Source organism: Propithecus coquereli, unplaced genomic scaffold, assembly GCF_000956105.1.
Source record: "Propithecus coquereli isolate 6110/MARCELLA unplaced genomic scaffold, Pcoq_1.0 Scaffold962, whole genome shotgun sequence".
Taxonomy (NCBI): Eukaryota; Metazoa; Chordata; class Mammalia; order Primates; family Indriidae; genus Propithecus; species Propithecus coquereli.
The window spans coordinates 131,897-145,292 of NW_012155974.1; the positions used below are offsets into that span (position 1 = coordinate 131,897).

A 13,396-nucleotide genomic window follows, 5' to 3' on the forward strand; every position below is an offset into this window, starting at 1 on the left:
TCCTCCTCTGTGAGCCTCAGAGTGTTACATGAGAAGAGGGGAAGGGGCCATGGAGGCAGCTGGACAATCGAATGAGGGGACTGCCGCTTTGACAAAAGTTCCCAAGGTAGTGTGTTCAGTGGACAGAGCTCATCTCCAAAAACCTCTGGAATATTTGTTCCCAACATGTTAGTAAGTGCTATCCCTGGCAGTCACTCTGAGCTGCAGTTTCTGCAGTGACACCTAGGACAGGTATCTCAGGTTGGCTGTGGGACCAGAGATAGAGCAGACAGGGCCTCACATACCCGAAGGCCTGTCACAGGACAGACCTTCACCCTTATCTCCAAACCACGCCTCTCAGGCACGCCAACAGGACGGAAAGAAGAGGGTTCCAAACTGCCTGAGCCTCGCGTCACTCTCTGGGCTAACATCTACCTTTAAACGAATCCCACAATTACCTTGTGAAAAGCTTGCTACGTTGCATTTTGTGCATTCAAAGCAGCACTCGGCTGCACTTACACACTTAAATGGGCCAATTTTTCCATCCCTGCCGCTGTATCAGGGGAGTCCTCTGTACCTAGGAGCGCCGGAACATAGTAGGCGTTCAAACGTGTTGTTAATACTACCACAGCAAATAGAACCAATCTGGGGCCCTCGGTGCGGAGTGGCGGGTGAGAGGCGGCCGGAGCTTTGTCCAGGTGTCCAACCACCTGCTGCAGAATGCGGCGACCCGCCTCTCTAAGCAGCGGGACGTCCCGGGGGCGGGGCGGGGCGGGGCCGGCGCCCGAATCCGTTCGGAAACTTTCGCCGTGGGCGGGCCGTATCGCCCTCCCGGCGCTCCGGGGCCCAGCGGCGCAGGGGCCTAGTGAGCCGCAGCCCGGCAAGACGCACCACGATTGGTGGAGTCGCGCGGTGATTGGCGGGCACGCCGGCCGCTCAGCGGGCCGATCCGACACTGCATCCCTGGGGCCGTATCCGGAGTGGCCGGCAGCCGGCGGCCCCGCCCCTGCCCCGCCCCCGCGCGCTGGGGTCCGCGCTAGCCGGCTCCCAGGCCCCAGTGATCGCTCCTCTCCCGGCCCCTCCGACTGCTCCCGAGCGGCGGCTTCTGGGCGGCTCCAGAGCAACTTTGCGGTCGGCCCGGAGGCTCGAGAGTGTCGTGGGGCCGCGCGCGGCCCACTCGCGGGCCGGTGAGTACTTCGGGGCAGAGGTCAGTCGCGCGGCGGCTGTGGGCAGCGCACAGGGGGCTGGGCAGAGAGCTGCCGCACGCCTCGGGCCTCAGTTTCCCATTCTGAGCTGATAGTGGCTGGTCCCAAAGTCCTCGGCAAGTTCCCCAAAGTTGGAGGGCCGGGAGTCCCGCCCGCTGCGCGACGCCGAGGGAGATGCCTGGCCGGGTCCTCCCTGGGGATCCCCAGCCCAGTGCCCGGGGTCGTGGACGCCGCGACCCCGAGCACGTCCACGCCCGCAAGCCTCGCCGCAAAGCCCCGTGCGGGCGGGAAACAAGCCCTAAAGCGAGAGCGGCCGGTGGGCTGGGGCCAGGCGGGTGGCGGGTGGGTCGCAGGCGGGTTCCCCTCCCGCGCCCCCCGGCGCCCGCCCGCCCCGCCAGTTGCCCCGTCATGCCCTTCCTTCACGGCCATCGGAACCCAGGGCTGCCCCTCCTCCGTGCCCGCAGTGCCCCTGGGAGGTGCCTGGGCCCCCAGCTGAGGCTGCGTGGGGATGGGCATTCAGTCCGCCAGGGGAGGACACGGCCCGCCCGAGGGGCAGCCTCTGGGTCACGCTGAACCCCCACAGCACACTTAGGAGCCCTGTGACAGTTCCTCCCTTGCTCCAGGCTGCTTCTCGGTATGGGGGGCGGGTACAGCCCCTAGACCCTGCCTGGTGTGAACCCCGCCCTGGTATGAACCTAACCCTGGGAATCGTTAATTTTTGATTTGATAGGTGGAAACTTTCTGGAGAGTGTGACCCAGCCCTTTCGGGTGTGATGGAGTCCGGTCCTCCCTCCCCATTTTTTGTAGTTGATGTTATGAAATTCCAAGGAACTAGCATTTGTATAACGCCCCCCCCTCCACCCGCGAATATTTAACCCTGGAAGTAGTCTTAGGAGTAGGAGTTACTGAGGAAGCTCAGCAAGGTTTGGTCCCTGCCCAGGACCACGCAGCTGGTCAGGGCAGAGCCTGGTGCCAGACCTCTGCCTCCCTTCTCCCCAGAGTGCCCTGCCTCCCCTCACCTTGGACGATGACCCCTGGCATTTGGCCCAGGGCTTTACAGTTTGTAAAGGGCTTTCCCTTCTGTCAGGATCCATCACTCATTCCCAGAGCTGTGCCCTGGGTACCCTGTGTGCTGGCTGCCTCTTCTCTGCAGCCCCATGAGGGACCCCACGGGAAGCCCAGAGGCCACCCTTTCCACTGTCCCCTCCTGTTTACTTCTGTCTCCAAGGGGCTGTGATCCCCCACGTGAGTGCCTTTGTGTCTGACTAGGATTTAGGGCAAAGTTGCTCTATATTCCAGCCCCTTTCCTCCTGCCCTCCCTACTGTCCTCCCCTAGGCACAGGAAAGGTTGGCTGTGAGACCCATCTCACCTCCTTCCCCAGGATGGGAGAGTATGCGGGCAGGGGCTCCCTGACTTGGGTCTCCCCTGCCCATCCCAGGCCAGGGATAGACAGGCCTTGGAGGCTGGTCACAGAGGAGAACGCCAGAAATGCCTGCATTGCAGGATGGACCCGAAACACCTGGCCATAATGGTGGTGATGAGCATCCTAATAGGTAGGGGCTTTGTGCTTTGTACAGCACCTTCTCCTCTCACATCCCCGCCTCAGGAAGTGGCGCCACCACTGCAGCCCCCAGCCACAAACCAGGCCATCCCCTGCACTCCTCATTCCTCACATTCAGTTGGTGACCTGGCTCTCTGCTGGCTCCCAAGCCTCGCTCAGATGCCTGCTCTTGTTCAGACCTGTAGGGCCACCAGCCCTCCCTGGTTTTCCCAACCCCCTCCTGTCCCCACACGGCCCTGATGGTTCCTTAACTGCCACTTCCCTCTGTCCTATAGGGTCAAATCTGCCTCCTAAGCTGGCATGTGTTCCAGCCTTTGGGGACCTGCTGTGTTGCTCACTCACCCTCTTCTCTCCTTCCTGTGTCCCCTCCGCAATGGTCACATCCTGGCCACCTGTACTTTCCTGGCCACACTGCTAGTTCGTTGTCCCTCTGCTACATCTTCTTCTGGGCACATCCCCTGCTGGAATGCCCAGATGCCTCCCCCTGGCCCTTGCCTGCTCCTGCCTGCTTGTCCTGAGGCTCGGTCGAGGTCTCTGCAGAATTCCTGGCCTGCCCCTTGCTCGGTTGAGTGAGGCCTCTCTGCTGGTCTTTGTGGGTGTCTGTCTGAATGTTGCCCACCCTTAGCCTAGACCAAACTGCTCTAAGGCCAGCAGCCCTGGATGAGTCCTCTCTAGGGCAAGGTAGCCAGTACAGTGCCTGGCACAAGACAGACCCTCAGTCCGGGCATGGAGCAAGTGCGAGGTGTGCAGTCGGGGCTTGGCCACGCTGGCTGTCACCGTTGCTATCTGGGGCATTCCCAGATCGACTCCCTCTGTGTTCCTGTTAACGTGCCACAAGGAACGTGAACGTGAGTGGAGCTGGAATGTTCCTTCGTTTGGCCCTTAATACTCTGGGCAAAAATAGGTACCTGGAAGCCACCAAGGGCTTTTGTGCCCTTATCTTGAGGAGCAGCCCAGTGCCAGGGAGCTGGGTCAGGCCAGGCCAGAGCAGACATCACAGGCCCAGCACCCAGTGGGCCCCACTCCCTTAGGGCTTGGTCACAGATGGATTTTAAAATAACATTTTGCTTTAATTCCAAAAACATGGCACACTCATTATAGACAATTAGGGAAATACATTTAAAAGAAGAATAAATAAAACCACCCATAATCTTTACTCAGAGATAGGAAGTATCTCTTGGAGGACCTTTTCTCCCACCTTCTGCAAATAACTTTTGTTTTCATCCTAAACAGACTCAGGATAATATCTTAAGCTGCTTTAAATCCTGCTTTAAGAGTGTTATGCAGACATTTTCCTTGTGTTTAAACATTCATGTGCGAAGATCATGTTTAACAGCTGTATAGTGTTGTGCCACATAGAGGGCTGTAAGCTTTATAACCAGCCCATCTCTGGACAGTGCCAAAAAGTGCATTGTGATGGGCACCCTGTGTGCGAGCCCCGAGGGCGTCTCTGGTGACTCCTCTGGGCTGGCATCCTGCCAAAGGCAGAGGCACTGGTCCAAGGGAGCATGGACATCTCAGCGTCCCTTGGGGGCCTGTTTCTGAGAAACTGGCTGGGAAGGCGGGGCTGCCCCCAGGAGAGCAGAATGGGGTCGGCCTGGGTGAGGGTCAGCACTTTGGGCAGAAGGCCACATGAGGTCATTCTGCTTCTGGCCACAGTGGATATGTGGTCTGTGCAGCTCTCTCCCGGGGTGGCAGCCCCCAAACCGAGCTCCTTGGTGCTGGCCTTTGTGATTGGATGGGATAAAAATATGTGTTGGTGTTCATGGGGGAAGAATGCTGGTCACTCTGCTTTTTTGGATCTCACACAATGATGGCTTCCAAGTCACTGCTCTGGTCGTCAGGGGGCAGTTGGGGTTGACTGCCCCAGCAAGTAGGGAGCTGGGGCAGGGTGGTGCAGAGCTTGGGTGCGGCCAGGTATGCCGAATGCCGTGACATGGGGGAGGGACTTGCTTAGGGTCACACAGCAACATCATTCCCCAGATAGTGCTCCTAGGCCAGGCTGCCTCGGCCTTCCACCCTGTACACATCAAGTGCCTAATGTGTGCCTAGCAAGATAGCAGGCATTAAGAGAAGCAGTCCCTGCCCTCAAGGCTGCGTGTCATAGGCAAGGCTCTGAGAAGGACGAGACACCCTGCAGGCCCTTGCCCAGGGAGATCTTTTCTAATCTTCATTGTCCCTGTGACTGACCATGGCCAGGAGTCATTTTGTTCTGAAATAACAAGCCCTTTGATCCAAACCAGGCTTGGCCAACCCTCAGGGAGCCTGAAAATTAATCCTCCTGTATTCATCTGTTCTTACTAACCAGAGATTTTACTTTAAACAGTTTTATTTTGACCGTAGGGTGATGGGCATAGTACTTAGCCCAACAGGCCAGCCATAATAGAATCTGTTTTCCTGAAATTCCTTTTATGAAGTGTTTTTCAACTGAGCATGCCTTTATTTAACACCTGGGAGTATCAATTTAGGGCTTTTTTTTTTAACACCTTATAGCTTGCCGATTGCTTTCTCTTCCATCATGCTCCTAATTGCATAGCACCTCTACATCGGACGTGTTGTCCCCATTTTGCAGGTGGGGAAGTAGACACAATGGTCCAGTAGCTACTAGTAAGGGGTATTCCACTCCCCATGTTGCTTCTGGCTGTAAAATTGCATCCTGTTGGCCAGGTCCGCTCACACACCTCTCACGCAGGGAGGGCTCGGGCCAGGAGGTGACAGCCTGAGTGCTGTGTTTGCCTGACACCCAGGACTTAGGCAGCTTGGAAACTCCTGCAAAAGTGTCTCTTGAGCTCTTGACCTGAAGGATGTTTAGGCTCTGGACTGGAGGAGGGGGACAGGAGGGCAGTCCGGACAGAGGGCACCGAGAGACCGAAGTGTGGGAGTCGGCAGCGGCACGTGGGTGTTGACGAGTGGCCAGTGTTGTTCAGGGAACAGACCGGGAGGCTCACAGGGCTTGACCATGCTTTTGGTTTGCATCTGGGGGATGTTTTAAAATAAGGGCTGAGTCCCTCCAAGGGAGGAATGTCCAGATTGAAATCTGCAGAGTTCTTGAGTGGGCACAGATCTGATCTTTAGGACACATTTAGAATGGAGCAGAAATTGTTGTGTAGGGAGCCTGGGGCCACTCCTGGTTCTTCCAGTGGCCACAGTCCCCAGAAACGTCCCCTAGGCAGGTCCCCAGAAACGTCCCCTAGGCACCTGCTGGGGCAAGGCTCGGTGCTAGGTCTGGGTATTCAGAGACGGCCGGTACCCTGGCCCCCTGGTGCAGCTCACGGTCCCTGGTCTCAAGGCCCACTGTTGCCCCTAAGAGTGATGGTCCCCATCACAGCTGAGGGCAGAGAGGGACGTGGCCTGTCAGGACCCACACAGCTGGTGGGCACAGGTTTGTGGCAGGTTGGGGCTAGGAGCAGATTTTTAACTTCCAGCCTCCCCTTGCTCTGCACCACCAAGGATGGACATGGCCTTGAGTTTGGGGAGGGTCATTTGGGAATCTGAGGAAGAATTTCCTTGTGTCCACACAGCATGCATGCAGTCTGACAGTTTCAGAGGGTTGCCCCCCACCAGAGCATCGGGGGCCTGGGGCTGGGGGTCCTCCAGAGCTGTCAGCTGCGTGGTCTGTGGCCCATGGCTGCCCTTCTGCCCTTAATTGTGTGGATGGTGGTGTTTTTCCATGTTGCTAAGCAGCACGCGAGGGCCCTCTATTGAATAAAACAAAGCCCTTTCCCCTGTCCTGACACGTGTCAGAATCTCTGTGCACTCTAGTCTGTTCTAGCCCAACGTATTGCGTGCCTTAGTTTGCTTTTTAGTATGTGTTGATATCTGGGGCATCGAAGTTCTGTGACTTTTGTCCTGTGTTTTGGGCCTGGCGTGGAGGGCCCTGGACGGGGCCGATCTAGTTTTCAGTCCTGGCTCCCCTGGCCTCCCCTCCCTCAGTTTTCCTTCCCCTCTCCCAGTCTCCCCTCCCTCCCCCAGCCTCCCCTCCCAACCCCTTCTCACATTTATCTTTTATTCTGTACCCATGGATTCATTTCCTAGGGCTCCCATAAGAAATTACTAGAAACTTGGTGGCTTAAAAAAACAGAAATTTATTCTCTCCTGGTTCTGGAGGCAGAAGTCTAAAATCAAGGTGTAGGCAGGGTTGGTCCCTTCCAGAGGCTCCGAGGGAGGGTCAGTCCCTTCCTCTCTGTGGCGTCTGGTGGTGGCGGGCAGCCCTGGGCATAGCTGTGTCACTCTAGCCTTCACACGGCCTTCTCCCTGCCTCTGCTTCCCTCCTCTTTGTGTAAGCACACCAGTTAGTGGATTTAGGACCACCCTAATCCAGGATGATGTCATTTCAAGGTCCTTAATACATCTGCAAAGACCTGTTTTTCCAAATAAGGTCATGTTCACAGATATTGGTTGGCACATCATTTGGGGGCCCCACTCAGCCCCCCACAGCCAGGTGCTATGCTCAGGGCTCCATGTGGATGACCTGTGAGTGTTGTCATCATCCCCATTTCTCAGACAAGGACACCAAAGCAAGGTCACATGGCTCATGCCCAGTGAGGCAGGGACTCCAGGCCTCAAGATGTCAGGGCCTGAGACCGTAACTGCTGTGCAGTCTGTCGGGCTGGATGCCCTGGAGTGAGTGTCTTCCCTCGGTTTCCTCGTCTGGAGAGCTGGGCTGGGCCTGGGGGACGGGCTGCGGTGGGCTCACATGAGATCCCTTAGGAGTGTCCCCTTGCTTCCCTCTCTCTTTTCCAAACAGCAAGAGCTGGAGCTGGTTGGGCATTGCTGGCCCTGGCATGTGTCTGACCACGGCTTTTCTTACAGGATGGACTCCAGCGCCCCTCTGCTGGGCCCCTCCCACCCACAGACCCCGCCGGCACCGAAGCCCCAGGCCCGCTCCCGGCTCAATGCCACTGCCTCAGTGGAGCAGGAGGGCAGCGAAGTGCCCCAAGCTCCCGGGCCCCAGGCTGGCCCCGGCCCAGATGTGGGAGATGCAGCTGCCCCAGCCGAGCCCCGGGCCCAGCGCGCCAGGAGCCGCGACAGAGCAACCGGTAAGCCGTGGGGCGGGAAGCCCAGGCAGGGCTATATAGTGAAGGCAGGCTGGGCACGGAGCCCAGCCACCCCTGAGGCTTCCTGCCGCCCGGTGCCCTGCATTTCAGGGCTCTGCAGCTCCTAGCATGTACGATAAAGGTCCGCTGTGCGGCCACCCATTTCCCTCAGGGCCTTTCACCTTTCACCTGTGCGGCAGGTGCAGCTCCTCAGGGCCCCAGTGGACTTGCCGGAGTCTGGTGAGCAGGCACCTCTCCTCCCCCATCGCTCCTCCGCCCCGGCTCCTGTGCAGCGCTTTACCATTTCTGGCTTTTTGGTTTTCTTTTTTGAGACAGAGTCTCTCTCTGTGACCCATGCTAGAGTGCAGTGGCATCATTGTAGCTCACTGCAGCCTTGAACTCCTGGGATCAGTGATCCTCCCACCTTGGCCTCCCAGACTGCTAGGATTACAGGAGTGAGCAAGGAGCCTGGCCTCGCAGTTTCTGCTTGAGGCCGTGCTCCATTTGCTGTGGAGTGAATTCCCTGGGCTGTGCCTGGCCAGGGTGGCCGGCCACAAAGAAGACAGCTGCACTGTTGGGGATAAGGCCTGGTTTGGGCGAAGTCCTCAGTGCTGGATTTCTTCTCTCTTGAGGAGGCGTGTGGATGTCCCTTATCGCACCCCCCAGGCAGGACACCGTGATCCTCAGTGTTCACAGGCTGAGCTGGCAAGAGGCTTTGTTTGTCCCCCAGGTGGTGGGTGGTGAGTCTGAGTGAGGGGCGTCTCAGCCCCCCTGCCCCGGGCAGCCCCTTGGCACCTTCTGCAGCTCACCCAGGCCTCCGTCATCCTCCGCCTTTCCCCTAGAGAGGCGGGTGGGCTAAGAGGGGCTCACCCCAGCTCAGCAATGCCCCTTCCCCCTGGCAGAGGGCCCAAACCCATGGTGAGCCCCTGCTGTGTGCACCAGCCCTATCCATATGCCAGCTTGTGACTCCTCACAGCAGCCACATGAGGGGAAACTGAGGAACAGAATCTAAGTGACTTGCCCAGGTGACCTGCTGGTGAGTGACCCTTCTCCTTTCTTACACCAGCCACCTCACTAGCAAGAGCCGGAAGGGCCTCCCAGCTCTGGGTGCAACGCTCTGGGCCAGCCTCATCTACCTTCAGAACCTCACCCCGTCCTCGGGCTCTTTTGGTCTTTGCCGTCTCTTTAGAAGATCACTGAGTTCCTCTGCTTTGCCTCCAAGGCCCCTGGGCAGGGAGGACCTAACCCCAGAATCGGGCCCAGCCCCAAATGCTGCCCCCTTTCCATTGCCTCATGCCCCAGGGGGTCAGAGACCAGGGCTCAAAACACTTGCTTTCAATCTGGGTAATGCAGAGCAGCCCACAGATGACGGAGTCTGTGACTATGTGAGTTTCAGATGAAAGTCGGGAAGCTGATGTGGCTGGTGTGGTTGGTGTGGCTTCTGCCCCCCTGGTGGGGGCAGTGGGCCTGACCTGTCTTGGTCACTGGTCACTGATGTAGGGACAGCCAGCCCTGCCGGCCCTGCACACTCAAGGGCCATGGGGAGGGCGGGGCCCAGAGTATGTGCCCGGAGCAGCTGGTGTGATAAGTTTAATTATTTAGCTCCCCTGTCTGCCCCACAAAGGGGAATGAGGATCAGTTAAAATATACTCGGTAACAACGAGAGCGCGTATTTAAATCACGCTTGCCCCAGCAAGGCACCGTCTAGGTCATTAGCCCACTCGCTGCCTGTGCCTAGGAGGCAGGCACTGTTGCCACCCCATTTTTAAGATGAGCACACCGAGGGAAAGAGGTTGAGTAGGGGGCCCAGGGAGTGCAGCTGGTGAGGGTTAAGTGGGGATTTGAACACAGAGACCATGTGCTCCCCGATGGGCTGCCCATGACCTGGGGCAGAGCACTGACCGTCGCCTGGTGCCTCAGGTCAGCTGTGCCCAGGGAGCCCCGTGTGGCAGGCTCCAGTCCTGGGCCTGGGGCTGAGTGCAGTGCTGGGGACCACCCATGTTGCAGCCCCATCGGGGGCACTCAGGAGAGAGCCCAGTTACTCCTGGGGCAGCAGGAGGGCTGCCCAAATAAAGCACTGCCGGAGCCGCCCATTGGCCTGTGCACTTGGCAAATGGGACCAGAGCTGCCTTGGGGTCCCCTTTCTCTGGCTGCCTTCCAGGATCCCCCTTCTCCTCTTAAGCAAAGTGGGGCAGGAGCTGCACTGGAAAATTCCCTGGGCTGGAACCTCACACTTCCCATCCTGGCTCTGTGGCCTTGGCAAGTCACCTGCCATGTGGGAAGTAGGTCAGAACTTAGAGATGCTTCACCAGATGGGTGAAGAAAGCAGTGACACAGGCTAGAAAGAGACCACAGGGAGGTGCCAGGCTGCCTGACTGGAGCATAGACGAGATGTGTGGATTCCGATTTTGACAGGGCTGAGCTGCCCAAGTCACATGTCCCTGGGCCAGAGCCAGTGCCTGCCTGGCCAGCTCGCAACCCCGCTGATGGGTGAGGGAGCCGTTTCTTCACAGGTGGTTGTGGTAGAGTCCTGTGCCCCTTCTCCTTCCACGGTGTCTTCAGCCCAGAGGGACCTGTTCTGCTCAACACAAGAACAAAGCTGGCCTCTTCACACCTAGTCCTAGCTGACCCAGCAGGCACAGAGAGGGTGGACGTGACTCTGAGCCATGCTCAGCTGCCATCGCAGTGTTCTGCAAGTCTGTGCACCTGGCAGAGAGCCATTTTGTGCAGTGCTGGGGATAAAGGGCTGCGGCAGACATAAAGTGCTCATGGCCGGGGGTAGGCACATTGTGATCCACCAGGGCCTCGTGGGCCCACAGAGGGACTGGCCTGCTGCAGGTGGGAGGAAGAAAAACTATGTTTGGTGAACTCACAGCCCCAGGCTGGGTGCACTGTGGCTGGCATGTGCTAAGCATGCACCTCTGGCACTGAGATCTGCCTGGCCGTCGGTGCCTGGCACGATTAAGGACAGCATCCATCGGGAGCCCTAGGGTGGAGAGGTGTGGCCTTCGGGAAGCACTTCCCCAGTGTTGGCTGAGCAGGCCGGGACAGGAGGCAGCCACTGGGCGAGGGAGGGAGGAAGGGCCTGCCTAGGGCAGAACCTGCCAGGCACCCCGGGTCTGTATCTCCTAGACCCAGGGGAGGGAGCTCAGCTGGGGGCCGCTGTGGGGCCAAGAGGTCTGCTAGGGCAAACAGGGCCTAGAGGGTCAGGGAAAGGAGAGTGGGGATTCTTGTGCATGGGATGGGAGCTGTTAAAGGGATTTGGTTGGGAGATCGTTTTACATCAAAGAGAAACCACCTGGTGCTGTGTGGAGAGGCTGGTGGGAGGCCAAGGGAGCCAGCGAGGAGGCGGTCAGGGAGAGAGGTGCAGCTGGTCTGTGTGGCAGCTGAGGGAGGGGTGGCTGGGCAGGGAGGGGAGGAAGTGAGGGTGGTGTCCAGGTTTCTGGCTGGACCCGCTGGGTGGGTGGTGGTGGCACAGCCTGAGATGGGGGCCTGGGGGCAGTTCCCAGTGGGTCAGGACTCGGGTGCAAGGGTGCCAAGGAGGGGCCGGGGTGCCGAAGCGAACGTGGGAGTGCATGGGCTGGTATGCTGAGCCACACTGCCCTGCGACAGGCATGGCAGTGAGTGGCACACAGTTAGTTGTGCTGTGTGGTCAGGGGGCCAGGCCGTTGATAATCCAGGAATCAGCTTTTTATATCTGTTATTCTGTCCTGACCTGGTCCATCTGATTGCGCTGCTTGTGCTGTGACCCCCAAACCGTAGGCCGACCTGTCGTGAGAACTAGCGGCAGGTCGGGTGTGGCTCACGCAGATGGTTTTCTGAGTCCTTCAGAAACTTGGCCACGTGCCTGTCATGTACTACCTTTAACTTCCTGCTTGGGCACCAAGCCTTGGACATCACCTCCAGGAAGCCTCCTGTCATCAGGATTGATGCTTCCAGTCAGCTGCACGGCTCCTGACCCTGCATGGATGGACCGCAGTCATCCTCCCCTGGTCCCAGGGCAGGGGTCCTACCTCACCCAGCTCGGTGCCTTCGGCTCCTGGCATTCAGACCGGCGTGGGGCCAGTGCTCAGGAAGTGTGTGCTCAGTGGGTGATGGAGGCTGAGTCCACGGCCCCTGCTAGGGGCTGGTAGAAGGGTGATGACCTGGCCTGGACCCCCAGACCACTGTCTGCCTCTGCCCTGCCTCAGCACTCAGCCGGGCCCAGGAAGAGCGAGGATTATGAGGATTGGTCACAAGAACAAGCATCCATCTCGAAAGTTAGGGGGCACCCCTTGGTGCAGGCTGATCCCAGCCACCCCATGTGTGTGACACCCCCTTGGTGAAAGGCCAGTGCCCTGTGCCCAGCCCAGGGATGGTGGCGGCACACAGCACACCTCCTTTCTTTCTGCCTTTCCCCTCAACGCAGCCCCAGGGGATGGTTGTCACCAGAGGAACGGAGACTCTGGAGGCCAAGGAAGTGCCCAGGGCCAGAGAGTAAGGATGCAAGAGGGGCACAGCACCCTGGAGACAGGAGGGTTACGTCATATTTATTTACTACATGTTTAAGATTGCACTCTTCTTTTAAGAGCGTTTGACATGCATCCAAAAATTCTAAAAAATGCCTGAAGCACATCTAGATGGCGCAGCAATGTGAAGACGGAAGCCAGCTGCCTCGTTCCCAGCCGCTCCGGGAGGGTCTCATGCATCGTTGGTGCTGGGACGGAAGCCAGAGGCCTCCCAGCCCCCTCCCCGGGGTGGGTCTGATGCTCTCAGTGTGTGGGAAGACATCACTCCACTCCCTTCCATTTCTACAGAATATCTGCTCAAATTGGGGAGGTGAACTTGGCAGTCAGCCCAGCGTGTGCTGTGTTCTGGGCTGTGCTGGGGTTTAGGGGGACAGAGAGGAAAGATGCAGGCCCTGCTTGGGGTGGCTTCCTCGTGGGACTCCCGTCCGTCTGTCCCTCCATTTGCTCCTTGTGTATAGTCCAGCGTGGTGCTGGAAGCTGGAACCGAGGTGGGTTGTCTAGCCCAGTGGGCATAGAGGGTGCCCACGAAGGCTGGTGGCGCCTGTGAGGCATGAACCAGGTTCCAGCAGGAAAAGGCAGCGGGCTCTGCCCGGAGGCGCCGCGTCCTGGAGCAGGCGCTCCTCACCTAGAGAGCTCACGCACGAGCGCAGGCCGTTTACTAATGAGCGTGGCATTGCGAGGCCTTCAAATGCATGGATCTGTGGAAGATGAATAATTCAAGAGATGGGGGTGTTCTCCATGGATTCCCTCAGCGATAAGGACCTGTCCCTGGTTGTACAGCTCTGATGACTGCTGTTTTGGGATTGATAGGAAGACTTTCAAAAAACAAGTTAGATTCAGGACCCTCTCATTTGCAAGAGGCAGAAACTCACTGTAAACTGGCACAAGCAAAACGAGGCAGAGGGGGCTAATGAGTCCATGTATCTGCATAGTCTAGACTAGTTTGCTTCAGGCATGGCCGCATCCAGGGCTCAGGTGATGTCATCAGGAAGTGCTCTTCCCCTCCCCCCGTGCCACTGCTTTCCTGCATTGCCCTCTTTCTCAGGTGGGCTTTCCCCACAGGCTGGCAGAGCCCTCTGATTGGCCACGTGGGCTTGCGTGCCCTC

The 13,396-nt window shown here is 58.2% G+C and overlaps 1 protein-coding gene across 1 annotated transcript in view; it reads left to right on the forward strand.

The window, feature by feature from the left end:
• The first annotated feature begins 1,019 nt into the window (after positions 1–1,019).
• The window catches only part of WFS1 (Wolfram syndrome 1 (wolframin)), a 29,378-nt gene continuing 17,001 nt past the window's right edge, over positions 1,020–13,396 (forward strand). Inside the window, exons 1-2 of the mRNA XM_012665117.1 lie at positions 1,020–1,166; positions 7,559–7,785. Coding sequence (XP_012520571.1) covers positions 7,560–7,785 — 226 coding nt within the window. The 5' untranslated portion in view covers positions 1,020–1,166; position 7,559. The remainder of the gene's footprint in view (positions 1,167–7,558; positions 7,786–13,396) is intronic.